This window comes from Dama dama, chromosome 24 (assembly GCF_033118175.1).
Source record: "Dama dama isolate Ldn47 chromosome 24, ASM3311817v1, whole genome shotgun sequence".
Lineage (NCBI taxonomy): Eukaryota > Metazoa > Chordata > Mammalia > Artiodactyla > Cervidae > Dama > Dama dama.
The window spans coordinates 34,755,901-34,774,938 of NC_083704.1; the positions used below are offsets into that span (position 1 = coordinate 34,755,901).

General features: G+C 47.9%; 1 protein-coding gene across 2 annotated transcripts in view; it reads left to right on the forward strand.

The window, feature by feature from the left end:
• The first annotated feature begins 4,089 nt into the window (after positions 1–4,089).
• The window catches only part of EIF4E3 (eukaryotic translation initiation factor 4E family member 3), a 41,816-nt gene continuing 26,867 nt past the window's right edge, over positions 4,090–19,038 (forward strand). The window contains exon 1 of one of the 2 annotated variants that reach the window (XM_061128073.1): positions 4,090–4,237. Coding sequence is in view for 1 of the 2 variants with exons in the window: in XM_061128072.1 (XP_060984055.1) it covers positions 7,317–7,486 (170 nt within the window). In the remaining variant the exon portion in view is untranslated. Of the gene's footprint in view, positions 4,238–7,301; positions 7,487–19,038 lie in introns of those variants that run through there. The other variant, XM_061128072.1, reaches the window with a different exon arrangement.

Here is a 19,038-nt window from a genome sequence, read left to right on the forward strand (position 1 = left end):
TTCACACAGCACAGAGGACGGGGGCGCTCTCCCCGCCAGGAATAAGGAAATAACACCCAGCACTCGTGGAGCGTTTTATGACTCATGCAGGGCCTCACCTCCAGACAGCACTGTGAAGCAGGTCCTGGCGGGGAGTCGTTTTTTACATGAACAAAAAGAAGCAGAGATCTTGCTTGTCCCAAATCACACAGCAGTGAAGGGTGGGCTCAGACACACACTTCTGTATCTTCCTCAGCTCACATCACCTCTCTACTCTCCACCTTTTTCTCTCCTTTAAAAACTTCCAAAAATACAGCAGAAACCAGCACTGCACTGGAAAGCAATTCTCCTCCAATTAAAAATAAATTTAAAATATTTTTCAAAGACCAAGTGGAGGCCTCCTGGACTTTCTCTTCAGGTCCAGTTTCTGATCTGAGCCATCCGCACCTCTCTGGTTGATTGATTGGCCTGGTAGAGCATTAATAACTACTCTTTGATAAGGAGCCAGTGATTTGCAGAGTATATTTATTGTAGGGAGGGGAGGGCACATAAAGAAGGCAAACCTTGATAACAGTTGAAATGTCCAACAGTAGGAGTTGCTGGTTTGAATCATGGTTCTTGCGATCAGTGAACTACTGTGGGGCCCCCCACAAAAGTCCTTAGTCTGAATTCTCAGAGTGGTCCCAGAACTGGTATTTTTGAAGTGAGTGAGACTTTCTTCCTAACCAAGGAAAAACATGGTTACTTCCCAGTTTTCCCGCTGTCAGGGCAAGAGGGTTCCTGAGGAAAGGAGTTTGGGCACCTGCTCAGATGTGCCTCTGCAACTCTGGATCTCCTGCCCCTTTCTGGAGTGTGTGTGATGGCTGATCCCCTGCAGTGAAAAGTGCTCTGGCCCTTGAAAGAGGGTTAGACAGTTTGGAAGGACAGGGAAGAGGAAAGATCTCAGGCGAAAGTGCAGAGACGTGAGTGTACACAGTGTGTTCACTGGGTGGGGAGCAGACAGGTCACTGATGTCGCAGCTTGAATCTTCCACGTGCCGTACTCCGAGGGTCACAGGCCTGCCCGTGGGAGCGCGTGTCATGGCAGAAGGGAGGACACTCCGAGGGGAAGAGCATGTGTCCAACTATGTATATTTCCAAACACACTTCATACATAGTCCTCTGTTTCCACATATATGTAAATACAGGCATATATACCACATAACCATATATATATTTGGAAATATAGTTGCAGATGCATTTGGAAAGGTGGGTTGGGTGGAAAGGATTTCAAATGCTACCCTGGAGATCTCTGACCTCAGCTTGTTAGAGACAGCCATTTAGCCATTTGCCCGGCTTTTTGAGGAAAGGAAAAGGAAAAAGGTGCTATTTTGGAAGACTAACCTGCCATCCACACAAAGGATGCACTGAGGACAGAGACCATCTAGAAACTGGGAGATGAATTCATAGACTCTTGTTTTCAGGCAGTAGCTGCTGTGTACCCAGTTCATGCACTTACCGGATGTTGATGACGTGTTGTCCACGTGGCCAACGCCGGGCTGGGCAGTAGGGCACAGCGGTGAAGACGAGGGGCCTGGCCATCCGGGGCCGGATATTACAGTGTGGGAAGCAGTAGATCAGTGCGGCTGGGACACGTGCTGGCAGGAAATGATCAGGGAGGAGGACTTGCTGTAGCGTGGGAGGCTGGGGAAGAAGGGGCAGAGGGGCTGAAGTGGAGGTGCAGGAGAGAAACCAGCAGGGGCCGATGCCTCCTGGCTGCAGAGAGGCTCTGGGCGGGGGAGGGGGGCAGCACAGGCGTGGACAGGCAGGAAGGATCCTGAAGCTCCCGAGCCCTGGTGGCCACCAGCTTTCCCTGGAGAGCCAGCAGTGGAGCATTTAGGCGTGGTCAGATGGGTGTTTCAGGACAGTTGCTCAGGGTGCTTCCCGCGGTGGGTTGGAGGACCCTGGAAGCAGGGAGGACAGTGTGCTCGGCTTGCCCAGGGCAGGTGCTACCCCTGGGAATAAAGAGAGAAGACCCACACAAGGGTGGGAAGAACAAAACAAGGACTCTGGGGCTGATGAGTGGATAGGGAGGTGGATGGTGAGACAACCCAACCTCAGTGCCACAATTCCCAGGCTCAGGGACTGGGAGGACCTCTGTCTCCTCACTGCAGAGGCTTTAATAAGTGCTCTTCCCCTTGCCCCTCTCTCTTCCACTTGCAACCCTGAACCAGACCTTCAGGCATCTTTTCGATTCTAGATGAGTAACAATGCTTTTTCCACGTGCAGCTTGCAAGGTGCCTTAGACGTGTTTTCTCATGTATGCCTCAGAGCAGCAACCAGAGGGGGCGCTGTTGTTACCTCTTTGTGAATGTGGCGCTCAGCAAGGTGAATAAAACTTCCCGGGTCACACAGCTTCCACAGGGCAGGATCCTGGTTAACACAGGATTCGTTCTCATTAAAGGAGTCACTCTTACACCACACGACAGCCTCCCCCGAGAACCCCAGTGTCACACCCGGAGGCGTTTCTGGCCTTTTCCCCCTCTCCAGCCTTGCCCTGGGATGGACCAACTGCAGCCCTTGCCTTCACTGGAAGCGTCCTTTGGGGTCTGAGCCTCTACCGGTCATTTATCTGCAGAGATTGAGGTCTGCCATCTAGTGGCCACTGCCCTCCTTTTTTTTTCTTCGGTGCTTCTATAAGAAGGGAAGACGGGTGTTTCCACATACAAGACAGGCCTGCATATTTATAGCATCACACCCTGTAAACAGGAAACTTCTCAGTCTTAAGAGAAGGAGCCTAGTAACATAAACATAGCACATTGCCAATGAGTTTCTGCATCCATTCAGCACTTAAACAGATATATGTGTATATATAGATATAATAATATATCCATTCCATTGGAAAGTGTGCTTCCTGAGACAGGGATTTCTTTTGTCTATATTGCTCACTAACAAATCTCAAGAGCCTAGAACAGTGGTGTTTGTATGGCAGACATGCAACAAATATTTACTGATAAAGTGGAATAAATGAATACTTAACATGTACTGCATCTTTATACCGGGCACTTGACGTGTACATTTTCTTGTTTAATCCTAATGACAACTCGAGAGGTAGGGACCATCAGTATGCCCACTCCTCAGATGTAGAGCCCGAGGTGCTGAGGGATAAGAAGCTTTCCAGGTTTGGGGAAAGCTGGCGTTTGATTCAGGTGTTCTTACTTTAGAGGCCCATGCAGACTGCCCTCCTTGTGCCAGGCCTCATATGCAGCATTGCCACCATCAGACACCATCCAGGGCCCACTTGCTGTCCCCCTGCCATGTTTTGTCTTTACTGAGTGAAGCTCCCCTTTCCACGGTGCTGTGACAAGGATAAATGGCATTCAGGAAAGGCTGACTGACCAACAGTGAGTCCCTGTCCCTAGCTAGCTCAGTGGCTGAGTCACCTTGCCCCAAACCTCAGTTCCCATGTTGGTAAAAGGAGGAGACTGAGTTTGGAACCCTGCCTTCCCTTCTAGCTCCAACATTCTACTGTTCCTGTGACTCCCAGGGAGCTGGATTGAGTGGAAGAGAGAGGACCACTTGTTACTAGGCAACCAGTACCCACCTCACCCATGTTGCCATGGTGATGATGAAAGTTGGGCTGATGGGATTACCAGCTCCTGTTAATTGCATATGAGAGCTCAAGGTCTCTGTCTCTTTCCTGCTTGCTCTCTCCATCTTACTTTCTTATTCTTCTGGGAACTGTGGCGAGATCTCCTTTCCTTCATCTGCAGTGTCCCTGAGGCAGCCATAGTGCAATGGAAAGCAACTAGAAATGGAGCCTGGCTGGGCCTCTGAGTAGCTGTGTGACCTTGGGCAGGTTCCTCAGCGTCTCTGGGCCACCACTGCCCTATTTGGGAAATGAAGGTGTTGGAATAGTGGTCCCTGTCTAGGGCTCTTCCTGGCTCTCATATCCTTTGATGCCTAGGGAACATGTCAGGGGAGCAGACCACGCTGTTACTAGGCAACCCAGCAGGCACCCTGCCCAAGTTGCCTTGGTGACTGGATGCTGGAAGGGAGGGGAATAGCTGCAGCAGCTAATTGCTTAATTATTTATGAGTGCCTCAAGTCTTTTTGTTGTTTTCATTGCTAGGGGCTGTGGGGTCACCTTCTCTTCCTTCCTCCTGCCACCCCAAGCCATCTGAGTGGCGTGCTACGCAGTGGGAGAGCACGTTGGCCTGGACCTCAAGCTACTCACGTTCTAGTCCTGCCTCTGTCCCTTCCTAGAGCTGTGGCCTCGGGTAAGTTCCCTCACCTCTCTGGGCCTCAGTTTCCTCGTTTGTAAAATGATGGGTGTGCGTAGATAGTCTGCAAGTTCCCCTTCTACCTTGAAACTGGAATTCCTGTGGTCCATTTGCAAAGTGGGAAGGATCGGGGGAATTTTCCTCACTGATTATCTCCTGAGGATTATTCTGAAGAGAAATGGTTAAGAAATGGTTAACCATTCTCTGAAGAGAAATGGTTAGCAGTGGTTAAGTTTCTAACAGGGAGTGAAAGCAATGCCCATTGTCCTCTGCTTGCTTCTCCCCTTGGTCACATCACCAGACTTCTTTAGTAATCTTAAGGTGTTTTAAATTTTATATCTTTTGTAGATCACCTACTTCCAAGATGCACGTGTGCAACTGAATTATTAAAAATAGGAGTATATCAATATAAAAATAGTGATGCTTTTTCATTGGTTACTATTGAAGTTTTGATTGAACATCAGATGTAATTTTGAGCATCCTGGAAGCCAAAGCAAAAAGAGGAAGGTGCATAATTGATAATAAAGACAAATTGCCAGACTGTTCCTAGTTCTAAATTCTGAAAGTAATTTATCATGTGGTGTATATTCTTTTTTAGAAACTGCAGATGAAACTTTTAAAATCTCTCTTTCTTGCTGAGAGTACTGTTACAGGCCATAAGGAAGAAACCAAACTTGACAGTTTGAATAGTTCTAATCATCAGCAAGCAAAAACTGTCTTTCAACCAATACCTTAGAATTTTATATAAAATTTGAAGGTGTCACTAAGGAAATATAAAAGTTTGGAATCTGCCAGTATTTACAAATCACTTATATATAGATGTATGTAACCATTTTGCACATTAATTTAGTAATGTGTATCAAAATTTTAGATGCAGGCAAAAATTCTACTTCTCCAAACTTACTCTGAAATAAACTGGTGGAGATAAGGAAAGACATTAAGTATAAAAATGTTTATGGTGGTAGCATTATTTATCAAAGAAAATGACTGCAAACCAAATAAATCTTGAGTGTTAGTGAATTAAATTATATTACTTCTTTAGAATGGATTACTTTGCAGTGCTTAAAATGGAGTAGATTTATATGTTTTGATATGAAAGTCTTCAAATATGTTAAGTAAGATCAGGAGATGCAGCAGTGGTACAAAATGCATCTATTTCTTTATAAAAGATATAGGTAGGTGTACAATATATATATCTAGATATATGCTTTTAGTGCATTCTTGCATTTTTCCAGAAGGAAACTATAAACAGTGGCTTCCTCTGGGTAACAGTATTGATAGCCTTGGGAGGGAGGGAGGCTTACTCTTCACTCTTATTTTTATTATGTGGACCTGTTAGTTTTCCAGTTAGAGAGGCAGTAGACACTGGCAGTCAGGAGCTAGATTCTGGAGTCGGAATACCTATGTTCAAATCCTGGCTCTCTCACTTTTTAGCTCAGTGACCTTGGGGTTAATTTAATTTCTAATTTCTCATCCGGTGAATGTGCTAATAATAGTACCTTCCTCATTGGATTTTGTGAGGATTAAATGAGTTAATAACTATAAAGTGCACAGAATAGCTTAAACAATGCCATATGTGCATTTTCTTCGAAAAAAAAAATAAAAGAAGGTGTGAAACAGCAACAAAAAAAGTGCATCTAACCCAAAAGGCAGGCCTGGCATGCTGCGATTCATGGGGTCGCAAAGAGTCGGACACGACTGAGCGACTGAACTGAACTGAACTGAACCCAAGAGGCCCTTGTATGTTAGAGTTGGAAGGACTTTTAAATATGTCGCTGCTTCTAGCATCATACTTTGTATAAAAATTGTGTTCAAAGTGAGGCTAGCAAAGCAACATTCTTTCATTGTTGTCATTTTACATGAACTTAAATACCTTTTAGGAAAGGCACCTACCCTGGGATTCATACCAGGTGTTTGCAATGCCTGTGAAGCCCATGAACTCATCTGTTTTTGCAGCTCCTGTTCTGGTGCATCCAGAGACGCTCAAGCTAAGAGCAGGATGTAGGCTAGGCCATGTGGAGTATCTTTGAGGAGATGGAGCTCTACATCCCCAGCTGGTCAAGGCCAGAGAGGGACCGTCCAGAAATTCAAACTCCAGGAGGGCGTCCATGGCCCTGCCAGTTAGGACGTGTGTTCACATGGCCGCCTGCCTTTCCGTTTCCTTTGAGAGAGAGACTGATGGTAAGGGGTTGCACTTGCAGGACCCCTCTTTGGGTTCAGGAATCTTCCTCTGTATTCAGCGGTGCAGAAAGCTGAGGGCTATGTTCCAAACTGCCCCGTTTCTTCCTCCATTCCTCGTGGGTGCTTTGGGGCAAGTGTGGAGAACCTGGACTGATTCTGGGCACCCTCGTTTACAGTTGGTCACGCTTGGGCACACGGTGACCCCTTCAAATCCACTGAGTTAGGAAATGGGCGACACTGGCCTGTGACCACTTTACAGCCGGATTCGTGGTCCAGGTTCTGACCGTCTGAATTTCTTTCTCAACTCTTGCGCCCTCCAGCCTCTGTTCATTTGGCCAGCGGTTCCGCAGGCATCTGTCTGTCACATCCAACCGTGCTTCCATCTGCCCTTCCATCCCTTCACCCCTCCTTCAAGCATCTGCCAGCCTTCCCACCGTCCTTCAGACTGCTGGTGTGTCTGTCCTCACCTCCTCCCCTCCCGCCATATGGGTCCGACTCCATCCACTGGACCATCCGTCCATCCATTCCTTCATCTTTCGTCTCGCCCGTCTCCCGTCAGGCTGCGGAATTCACTGACTGACCCTCTGTTCCCCGCGGCCGCCCCGTAGCCTGGGGTCGGCGCCCGCCGCCGCCCCGCCCTCCCTCCGGCCCGCGCGTCCGTCGGTCCCCGCACGCGGAGTCGGTGCCGGCAGGAATCCGCTTCCGCCTCGCGCGGGCCGTGCTGCTGTCCGGCGGCCCCGGCGGTCCCGTGGCGCGGCTCCGGGCCGGGCCGGGGCGGGGCGCGCGCGGGGCGGGGCGGAGCGGCCGCGGCGGGGCGGGCGGGGGCCGGGGTGACTCAGCCGCCGCTCGGCCCGCGGTCCGCGCGTCCGCCGGCCTCACAGGCGGGGCGGAGAAAATGGCGATGCCCCCGGCCGCCGCGCCCCCCGCCGGCGCCCGGGAGCCGCCGGGGCCCCGCGCCGCCGCCCCTGCCGCCGCGCCGCCGCTCGGCCTGCAGCAGCTGTCGGCGCTGCGGCCCGAGCCGGGCGGGGTCCCGCTGCACTCGCCCTGGACCTTCTGGCTCGACAGGTGAGGGGGCGCGGGGCCCGCCGGCGCCGCGCGCCCGCCCGGCCTGCGCCGCCGCTTTGTCTCGGCGCCCGCCCGGGCCGGGAGCGCCGGGGCCGCCGACCCCGCGACCGCCCCGCGCCCGGCGCCCGGCCCCGCTGCGCGAGCTCGCTGAGACCCAGCTCTGGAGCCCAGGTTTGGGCCGGCGCGAGCGGCCGTCGGGCGTCCTAGGCCAGGAGAAGAAACACGCAGTCCCAAAAGTTTCGGTAGCACTTTCCCCTTTTATTTCCTTCCGAAGAAGCAGTGCCGGCGGGCGGGCATCCCGGCTGGGCGGTGGGAGATGCCGGGCCTGGCGGGGGTGCTCTGTAAAGTGGGGAGACTGGTGCTGTGCTGGCTACGCCCACGGGGCTCCTGGGGAGCTCCGGACGCGACCCTCCCGGCCACAGCGCGCGGAGAGGTGGCCAGCCCCTGGGAAGTGTGCGGCGGGGGTGTTCCTACGGCACCGCGGGCGCCTGCCCCGCTGCCCACCGCTGCTGCCTTGCACACTTCTTTGAATTCTTTCTCATTCACTGGGCAGCTCTTTCTTGAGCACTTACTGAGGACCGATCCACACGCCTCCGAGGGGCTGGGGATTCAGCGGTGAGCCCTCCCTCACCTCGTTCGTAGAGTGCAGACGATTGCAGCGTCCTCAGGGCAACAGCTCAAGTGCCTTCTCAGAAGTGCCTACCCGACTGTCACATCGAAATTAACACTCCTTCTCATTCCTGTCACTCCTGCTCTCCGTGGTCTTCATAATGTTTATAATGCTATCGAGTTGTGTGGTGTAGGAGACTGTTTATTTTCAAACTGTCTCAGCCTCACAACACTTCCCCCCTCTGATCGGGGCCAGTGAGCAGGAACTCGGTGCTTGACGCCTAGTAGGAGCACAAGAAATTTCTGACAAATGAAATAAATGGATGAATTGCAAAGACCCTTCTTAGTATCTGTCACGCATCCGGTGCCCAAGGCTGACACTTAAAGATTGTCCAAGAGCTTACGGAAGTTTTGATGACACTGTGTCTCCTGTGGTTAAGTATTAGGAAGGCCCCGATGTGACAATTTTCTGCGCAAGTTATTCAGTAGACACAAATCTGGTTTCTAAAAGACTTGCGTAAAAGACGTGCAATACTTTTTAAAAATGATGTTCATGTTTTCTTAGGAAGACAGGCTCATTCCTTTCTTCCTGTTGGAATTAGCACCCCTCTATAAGAATTAACAGTTTGAAGTCATTGTCTCTTTCTGGAACACAGAAAAGTTAGGGGGTGGGGAAGATACAGTTTTTTTGTTTGTTTTTTTTTTTTAATGTTTTCACTTTCATTATGAGATGCTGAAAGAGCGTCTTACTGTCATAACAAGAATGGTTTTGGCAAACTGTAGCAGAGTGAAATCATGTGAGTCTTTGTTTTCAAAAGTGTGTTATGTTGCTGTTACCTGGTATCTGTTTTCAAGATGTTAAACCTGGATTTCTGGTCTACAGTGGAGACTGTGGACTGCTGGAAACAGTATCAAGAGAGTTTGTTTATAAACATTCACAACATTTTTAAGACCATTAATACTACATAGCAACACAACTTTTAAAGAATATCTGTTACCCTTTTTTTTTAATGAAGTATAGTCAATGTACAATACTACTACAGTGTACAATACAGTGATCATAATTTTTATAAGTTATACTCCATTTGTAGTTATTATAAGACAGTGGCTTTATTTCCTATGTTGTACAATGTAGCTTTATAGCTTAATCCAACTTTTAAAGAATATCTGTTATCTTTTAAGATGAGAATATGGTGATTTCAGTGAAGACAGACTACAGCTTTTCTGATGTGTATTTGCACATTTGTGTTCTCTGAAAGTCAGTAATCAAGTGAAGTACGTTGTTGCCCCCATATCCAAATCTGTAATAGTAGTGGCTATGTTCATTTAGACATTATATTTAGTTCCAGCACTGCACATCTGAATTCTTTTTGCCTGATCAGTCATCCCATAGGTTTTATTGAACTTTCTCTACTTCTCTGGGGATGTAGAGTGCCTCTCTTCCCCTTGAGGTTGTGAACACATTATGTTCTAGAGGTTCCCACATATCTTTTCCCCCCAGAGAAACAAGATTATAGAGAGGGTGGTAAGGCTCTCCGGAGAGCCTCCCACGGCACCCTTCTCCCCAGATAGCTGATGCATGCACTGGTGAGATCAGTCTCGAGATCCACACCATCCAAAGGTCTCCTGCTACTTACAAGTCTACTTACTCAGCACCTACCTCCTGGCTGTCCTACCTTTCGGCCTGCTGTGTAGTGATGAACAAATGACCTGGCCTCCCTAGGGCCTCACCTGCGTTGTTTGTGAAATGAGGATAAATAATCATAGAATACATTAGAGAGGGCTGTTCGGTGGGTTACATGAGTGCTATAAGTGTAAAACACCAGCGTTATCATCTAGTGCTCCCTAATTAACCACCCATCCCCCATCAGTGATCCTCAGGGCAGCTTGTCTGATTTCAGTGTTAGGAAGCCAGCGTCCTAATTTATTCCCCTCATGGATGGATTTGAGAGTTCCCCACCCCCACCCCTACCCCCATGGAGTTATTTGCAGTTCCAGTAGTAAACACCAGTAGGTTCTTATTTAATTAGACTGTATGGCTAAAGATTCAAACATTTGGGGGATAATTTTGGCTAGGGATATAGGATGAAGAATTTTCCTCCCCTTTTCTGGGAATGTGAAACTGTCTTGTCTCGATTCTTGGAGGCCACTCTCGGCTGTGCGCCTCTGACTGCTTTGTTTTCACCTCATATTGACCCCTCCCCCACTCTTCTGAGCTTTATCTGCGGTCCTCAGTGCTCAGGCCTCTTCTTGTTCCCATGTACACCAGTGATCTCATCCAGTCACAAGGCTTTGGGCTCCATCTGGACCACTGGTGATTCCCAAGACCCTACACTGGTGCATTCAACTCCTCCTCTCCGTCCCCATGTGGATGTCTGATACACATCCCAGCTCGACAGGTGCCAAACTCTTCTTCAGCTGCCCTCCCCATCTTGCCTCCTTGGACTGAGTCAGCTCAAATCAGAGCAGTTAACAGCAACCCATCCTTTCAGTTGTTCACCCCGCCCTTACAATCTTAGAGTCACCCATGACTCTCTTCTCTTCCTCCTTACCTCCCCACTTTCTCTGGCCCCTTCCACATCCTCCTCCTCCCCACCGCATCCATTATCAACAAGTGCTATTGATTCTGCCCTCAAAATATATCTAGAATCCACTGTATTCTCGCCACCTGCGTCCCAGACCCTCTACCACACCAGTCTGTCCCTTGGGTGAAGCAAAGAGCATCCACACTGCTCTTCCTGCTTCTGCTCTGGCCTCCCACAGTTCGTTCCCATCATAGCAGCCAAAGCAGTTCCTTTAAATACCGCTCCCCAGTTGTCTCAGTTGTCTCAAGCAAAAGCCAGAGCGCTTATCACAGCCCTTGAGACTGCAGCACTTCCTGCCCCGCTTAGGACACCTCTCACCTATCTCTGTGCCGCTCTCTCTCCTGCGCGTGCCCTTCTAGCTCGCTGGCTTCCTGGCTCTTTCTCCATCATTGCAAGCCTGGGCCTTTGCCACTGAGGGGTCTTCCTGCTGGGCTGCTCTACCCTCAGTCACATCTGCTAGGTCTGCCCTTTGCTTCCCTCTAGTCTCTGCTTCAATGTCATCTCAGCAAGGCCTGCCTTGACCACTGATAGAAGATGATGCACACCTCCTGACTCCCGCCCCAGGCCCCTCCCTCCCCTTTATTGTCTCTGTAGGATTAGCATTGCTTGTCTGTCTTCTCTCACCAGAGTGTATGCTTCCCAGGGTTCCTTTCCCCACTGCTCTATCCTCGACTCCTAGTTCAGAGCCTAGGACAGCCTGGGTTAGGCAGCACTAAACATTTAGGTGTTGCACTCAATATGCCTGCAAATTTGTAAAACTCAGCAGTGGCCACGAGACTGGAAAAGGTCAGTTTTCATTCCAGTCCCAAAGAAAGGCAATGCCAAAGAATGTTCAGACTACCGCACAATTGCACTCATCTTACAAGCTAGCAAAGTAATACTTAAAATTCTCCAAGCCAGGCTTCAACAGTACGTGAGCCTTGAACTTCCAGATGTTCAATCGGGGTTTAGAAAAGGCAGAGGAACCACAGATCAAGTTGCCAACATCCACTGGATCATAGAAAAAGCAAGAGAATTCCAGAAAAAACATCTACTTCTGCTTCATTGACTATGCTAAAACCTTTGACTGTGTGGATCACAACAAACTGTGGAAAATTCTTCAAGAGATGGGAATACCAGACCACCTTATCTGCCTACTGAGAAATCTGTATGCAGGTCAAGAACAACAGTTAGAACCGGACATGGAACAACGGACTGGTTCCAAATTGAGAAGGAAGTAAGTCAACGTTGTATGTTGTCACCCTGCTTATTTAACTTATATGCAGAGTACATCTTGCGAAATGCTGGACTGGATGAAGCACAAGCTGGAATCAGGATTGCCGGAAGAAATATCAACAACCTCAGATATGCAGATGATACCACCCTTATGGCAGAAAGCGAAGAAGAACTAAAGAACCCCTTGATGAAAGTGAAAGAGGAGAGTGAAAAAGTTGGCTTAAAATTCAGCATTCAAAAAATGAAGATCATGGCATCCAGTCCCATCACTTCATGGCAAATAGATGGGGAAACAGTGGAAACATTGAGAGACTTTATTTTGTTTTGTGGGTCTCCAAAATCACTGCAGATGGTGACTGCAGCCATGAAATTAAAAGATGCTTGTTCCTTGAAAGAAAAGCTATGACCAACCTAGACAGCATATTAAAAAGCAGAGAGATTACTTTGCCAGCAAAGGTCCATCTAGTCAAAGCTATGATTTTTCCAGTAGACATGTATGGATGTGAGAGTTGGACTATAAAGCAAGGTGAGTGCTGAAGAATTGACGCTTTTGAACTGTGATGTTTGAGAAGACTCCTGAGAGTCCCTTGGACTGCAAGGAGATCACACCAGTCCATCCTAAAAGAAATAAGCCCTAAATATTCATTGGAAGGACTGATGCTGAAGCAGAAGCTCCAATACTTTGGCCACCTGATGAGAGGAACTGACTCATTTGAAAAGACCCTGATGCTGGGAATGATTGAAGGCAGGAGGAGAAGGGGATGACAGAGGATGAGATGGTTGGATGACATCAGCAACTCGATGAACATGAGTTTGAGCAAGCTCTGGGAATTGGTGATGGGCAGGGAACCCTGGCATGCTGCAACCCATGGGGTTGCAAAGAGTCGGACATGACTGAGTAACTGAACTGAACTGAACTGAATGAAACATTTAGGAGGCTGTTGCCATCTACTGTCAGTGACTTTCCCTTCAGGAGAAGGAGATTTTACTCTAATTATCATTTGCAAACCTGTATCCTAACCCTGACCTCTCTCCTGAGTGCTTACACCCAGAACCAAGCCTGTGATGGTCAGTACCACTACGTCCTACCTGGAATCCCCTTTTTCCTCAGATGCCCTTCGCCCTCCAGTTTTGTACTTCACATTGTCCATTTACTCTGGGAAGACTTGCTCCAAGCCTAGGCCATCCCCTCCTCTCCACGTCCCTCCCTCTGCACTCCCTGCTTCTCTCCAGCCTCAGTCACACAGTAGCTTCTTGCTCCCAAGTCTGTCCCTTCTCCAGGCATCTCCCACGCCTTCAGGGTTAGCCTTCTAGATGACGCCTGACCTCATCCTTCCTGCCCTTCTGTTCTGCCGCAGGAGTCAATTTTGACTGTGTCTCTCATCACCTAAGGGTGCCTCTGTCGTGGGATGGTATGTTCCAAACAGGTAGAATTGTGGATCTCCACCCCTGGTTCTTCCAGAGCAGGTCTGATTGGTCTTACCTCCTTTTTAGCCTCATCACCTATGTCTCCCCAATTCCATTATATCGCTCAGTCTGTCTGTTCTTTCTGGTAACAGCAGATGCCTGCCCCTTCTCCTGGATGTGTTAGGTGCCTAACTTGACAGTTACTGTTGTACTTACTGATCAAATTAGTTAAGCATATCAGTTGCCAGTTACTGTTGGAGCTGCTGAGAATGCGAAGATGACAGCATGGGCCTGGGCCTCCTAGGAGTTCCAGGAGGAACTCTTGTCTGCTTCGATAGCATCGGTGAAGAGTTCAGTGAGGGACCCGCCTTCCAGGGTGAAATGTGTCCAACGGCATTCCGGTGGTGGCTCCATAGTAACAGGCATGATGCGGGCAGGGTGGGACCAGGCTTGACACAGAGGACCCCCAGAATGTCCTTCCTCATCCCAGAGTGGCCTGCTGGGTCTAGGCGCGGGCAGGTGACAGGGAGAGAGGAACTGGCATCTCGACTTCTCCTATTCTTTCTCTCCATTCTTGCCTTTCTGAACCCACAAACTCTCTTACTTGCCAGGATTTTATTTTCTGTAAGAGGCAAAGTGTTTCTGGGTACTTCAGGCAGGGAAAGGCCCAGACCTAGGGGCTCACAGCCTGTCACCTGTGGGTCAGTAGCTGCTTCCTGCAAACAGGCCTGAGGGCCTTAGACATCTTCACTCAGAAAACTTTCCAGTCCTTACCTGGTATATGGTAGCTTCTTGAAAATATATTTTCCTGCTTTCAGTGTAACAGATGCCATTTCCTTATTTCCAAACCTAAGGCAGCTGGTGAGGCCTCAATGACCTGTCATGATGACAGTTCAGAGCCCGGCCTTTCTCACTTCCGTTGTCAGATCTAACACTGTTACACTTCTTTTTCCCCCATCCTCTGGGTACTAAAGGATTCATCAGATATCTAGATCAGAAGAGTGGCAGTTGCTACCATCAGGGAGCTCATGGGCCAGGAGTGACAGTAGATGGAAGCAGGGAAAATCAAACTCAAGTAAACATGCAAAGATAAAACACTTAGATTATGTGGATAGTTTCAGTAGATGCACTATTAAATGATATTAATAGGCTCTGGCCCACTTTTGCAAGTGACTCTTTCTCAAACAGGAAGCTCATGTAGCCACAAGCCACAGATCTATCTAAAAGTGATTAAAATGAAATCATCTTTAATGGAGTGAATGATAGCCAAGGGACGTCCTTCCTCGTGTATCTTGGCTTGTGGAGGTTTTCTCTGTGACAGCAGAGCCTGACATTAGTAAATTCAGCAAGAAGACTGGCTTTTAGGAATCATATCCCTGGCTTTAAAATTTTCCCCACTTAAGTTATTCTCCTGGCTGAAATGAAATGATGTCTCATAAAAATAAGGTGAAGTCATCATCCATCTTTTCACCAAATGTTTATTGTGTACATGTGTGCACTGTACATGTGTTTCCATAACTTGGCTGTCGTGTACCGTATGTAAAGCTTTAAATACCTTGTTTTTCACTTTAGCCAGTTAATACTCACTCCTGTTTATTCAGTGCAATGGGCAAATGACTGGAGCTATATGTAGTTACTCACAGAATCCTTACGATCCTGGAGTGGGCCCTACAGCAACATTTTGCATATGAGATGCTTTAGGCCCAGAGAAGTAACTTACCTGAGGTCTCAAAGCTAACATAGAACAGAAACAGGATTTGGAGTAAGGCCTGTGTGACCCCAAGCACCAGCATCCCTCTCTCCACTGAACACTGCTTCCCTGTGACTGTGAACGATGAATGGCAAACAGTTCTTCCATGGTCCATAGCTTTAGATATGGGAGCTGGGCTGGATTTCTCAAATAAGGAAACTGGGGGCCAGTGTTACAGGAGATACCTAAGCCAAGGACTCCCTGTTTCAAAATTGGCAGAGAAAAAGAAGAGAGTCCCACCTAAAACTCATATTTAAGTGCTTTTATAGGATTGTCCTTCACATTTTAATGATAAACATGTCTTAATCATCTCTTTGGATGATTGAAAAGATATCTTTATTTTCATAGATGAATTTTTTCCCAGTGATTTTTTTTTTTCATTTTTCTGATGATGCTGTCTATAGTTGATTTAGTTAAAAAAATTTTTTTTTGGATATAGCTTTATAGTGTTACTGTACAGCAAAGTGAATGAACCACGCATATACAGAGTTCAGTAGATTTTATTTCCCATTTCTTGTGGTGATTTGCTTTAGATGATGTAAGTCAAGAAACTTCAAACTTGAATGTACAGACAAATCCCCTGGGATTCAGCAGGTGTCAAGTGGGGCCTGGAGACACTGAAGCTCTAACAAGCTCCTGGGTGATGCTGCTGGTTGAGAGACTCCAGTTAAGTGGCATGGATGTGGGCAGGGTTTGGGAAAACCTTTCCAGCTTCTCTCCTTTATTGGAAGCATCTCCAGGAATCCAGGTCCCTGGCACGGGGCGCTGTGCCCCACTGAGAGCTACCTGGGCGACGGTTCACATCGTTTCCTTAAGTACTTACGAAGGGAGTAAGTTCATCTGTCTGCATCAGTTTTATTTCTGAGCTGAGCCTGCAGCAGCCAGGTGGTGTTTAATGGAGAAAGCACATTTGGACCGTTGGCAGGTGGGGGTTAAGGGTTGCAACATGCAGGAGAATTGAGAATGTATTCGGTCCAGAGTTGTGTTCACAGCACCAAGCAGAGTAGGGGTCGTGCCAGATTAGTGACAAAGAGCCAGGTTGCCAGGGACCATGGTTCTGGTATCAATTCTGCCACTAGTCAGCCATGAGTCTCTGGGCAAGTCACTGCTGTCAGATTTAGTTTGCTTATCTGCAAAGTGGGGTTGCAACCATTATTTAATTAAGAATTTAATTAATAATTAAATATGGCTTAATTAATGATGCATACACATGGCACATGATGTGTCGTCTTTTTACCTACTGGGAGTGCAGTAAGTATATCTGGAATAAGAAAGGATAAAAATGCTTTGAAGTGTCTCGGACTTCAGTTGAGCTAAATGAGTTCTGTCTTGTGGAGATTCTCAGGGACCTGCTTTAATGAGGACATAAAGATGACTTGTAAATAGCACATTACATTTTTGTATATAAATGATGGTGATGTGCCTGGAAACCACTTAAGTAGAATAGTTGGTCCACCTTACCAAACTTCCTGCCTTGTCCTAACTCCCCAAATGAAAATGGATTTTAACTGATTGCAAATAGAGAAACTTAAAGATTCATATGTTGCTGTTCTGTCATTAAGTTGAAGAGACACAGGAGTAATATAAAGCTGTATTTGGGCATTTTGTAATTTTAAGGGTTCCCCTGACATCTTTTACTAATCATCTATTTGGCAGACCTAGAAGCATTCCTTGCCACTTCTGCCTTGACCATCAGCTTCTGGATTCACCAAGTCCAAGTGGAAGCAGCTCATGGAAGCTGTGGCCTTAAGCCCAGAGAGACTGGTACCCTATGGGCTTTCTTTTCTAAGGATGGGTCCAGGAGGTTCTAGGTTCTTTGAACTCTCGCAGAGTTCTTGGGATTTTTGCTGTCTGTCCCACAGATGAGAAAATGCACTTGGTGTCTCTTAGCTCTGATTGCTTCCTCCTCTGTTCCTCTTCTGCTGCTGGTGGTAATGACAGCAACCATTGCTTCTCAGATACCAGGCACTGTGGAAATACTTCATGTGCATTCACTCGTGTAGTCTAGGTAGAAAAGCAGTGAGGGGTTGAGCCCACGTTCCTCAGAAAGGGGAAGCGAGGATCAGAAGAGTCAGGCTCATCACACAGCTGGTGGGCGGCAGAGCTGGGAACTCAGATCTGCTGACTGCAAACCCGTCTGCTTTCCTGCCTTCCTGCTGCAGGCCAGTGTGACTCTTGTTTGGCAAAGTATCTTAAAATGATGACCTGCAGGTGTGTTCCTCCTGAGTTATGTTCCTTGTATCCCATTTTGGGATACCATTGTTGCCAGGGACCCTGGTGACATCGATCCCTGTCATGTGTGTCTGATCCCCTCCCAGCAGCGTGGCTCCATAGGTGGTGATGGAGGGGAGAAGCACGGGCTAGAGCACTGGGTGGGCCCAAGGCGGGAGCAGGTCATCTAAGAAGGGCTGGGAGGGGACTGCCCTAAGATGTGTTATCTGTGACTACCAGTGCTGACAATGACTGCTTGTTTTTTACTGAGAAGCAGGCTCATCCAAGAGGAAGATCCTGGGCATCAGAGCCACAAAGACCAGGAGAGGAACCCAGATCTGCTACTTAACAACACACTCAGTTTTGAACTCTGCACACGGAGACAGTGGTACCAGTACCCTGGCAGGATTGCTATAAGGAATAGAGATCTATATGTGCAAAGCCCTGTCATATAGTACAGGCTCAATAACAGGAGGCCATTATTACATGACTGTCATGAAATCATAAGGGAAACGTCTAGTGAAACAGTTCAGTCTCCTTGACCTGATCCATCCAGGAGACATTTATTATTCCATTGCTGCATTCTAAGCTCTGGCTGTGTACTGTGGGGGGCAGATGTAGTATTTAAAGAATGTGAAAATAAGTCCCGACTCCTCGGTTCTGTGATTTTCCACAGCTTTATTTGTATGGCCTTCTGGAAATGGACATAGTCAACGTGTATATTTCTTTCTCAACCTTTTCTCCCACTTCCTGCCTCCCAGGCCCGCCCCCAACCCCGCAAAGGATCTAAATGTTATTTCTTTGCCTTTGGATATCTGGGGAATTGAGAGAGGCAAGGGTGCCTAATTCTAGAACGCACACTCCATGAGGACAAGGACTTTGTCTAGATTGATCACTGCTGTACCCCCGTCAGCTAAAAGAGGTGTGCGATGAATCTTTGTTGATTGAACAAATCGTGTCTTCTCAGGCTGTTTGTTGTACATCTGTGGCAGGGTTTCTGGGCATGGACTCTGGACAGTTTGGACCTGATCGTCTTCGCTGTGGGGGCGGTCTGCCCACCGTGGGAGGGGCCAGAGCAGTCCTGGCTCTCACCCCTCAGTGCCAGGAGCACGCTCCCCATTGGAAGAGCCAGAAATGTCTCTGGATGTTGCCAAAAACCTTCTCTCCAGAGGCCACATCACCCTTAGAGGAGCACCCTTGGTCTGCACAGAGGGGTTTGGGTTAGGGTTCTGTTGAGAGGTTCGGGTTTTTGTAACGTGAATAAAGCAAAAAGGTTTGTTTTAAGATGTGAGAATGTACTATATCTGTGATAGCAGTAAAAAAAAAAAAAAAAAGAAAAAAAAGTTTCATTGAAATCCACTATAGACACTTCCCTTCCAGTTGCTGCAACTGTCTGTCAGAGGAAGTGGGAAGAGAAGGTGCGGGCTGGGCTGAGGCGGTGCCAGGAACCGCCCGAAACTGCTGCTTAAAGAAACAGTGACTCTGGATGGTACAGCTTCCAGTTCAATTTGGAATCAGCAAGTCCAGTACAGACTAACCTGTTTACAAGGCAGATCACTTACACATCTTGGCCAGCTGGCCTTTTTAAGATCTATTCTGTGGATATTTCACCCAGTACTGCTTGTTAAAGATAGCTGAGGTTCAGGCATGAAGTGTCGGCTTTCTGGTGACTGTCCGGATCAAATTTGGCTTACAGAAGAGTGACTTTTCTTATCTGGCTAAGCCAATTCGCTACTATCAGAAGCATTGTTTTCTTACTTTGACACCTGGGTATT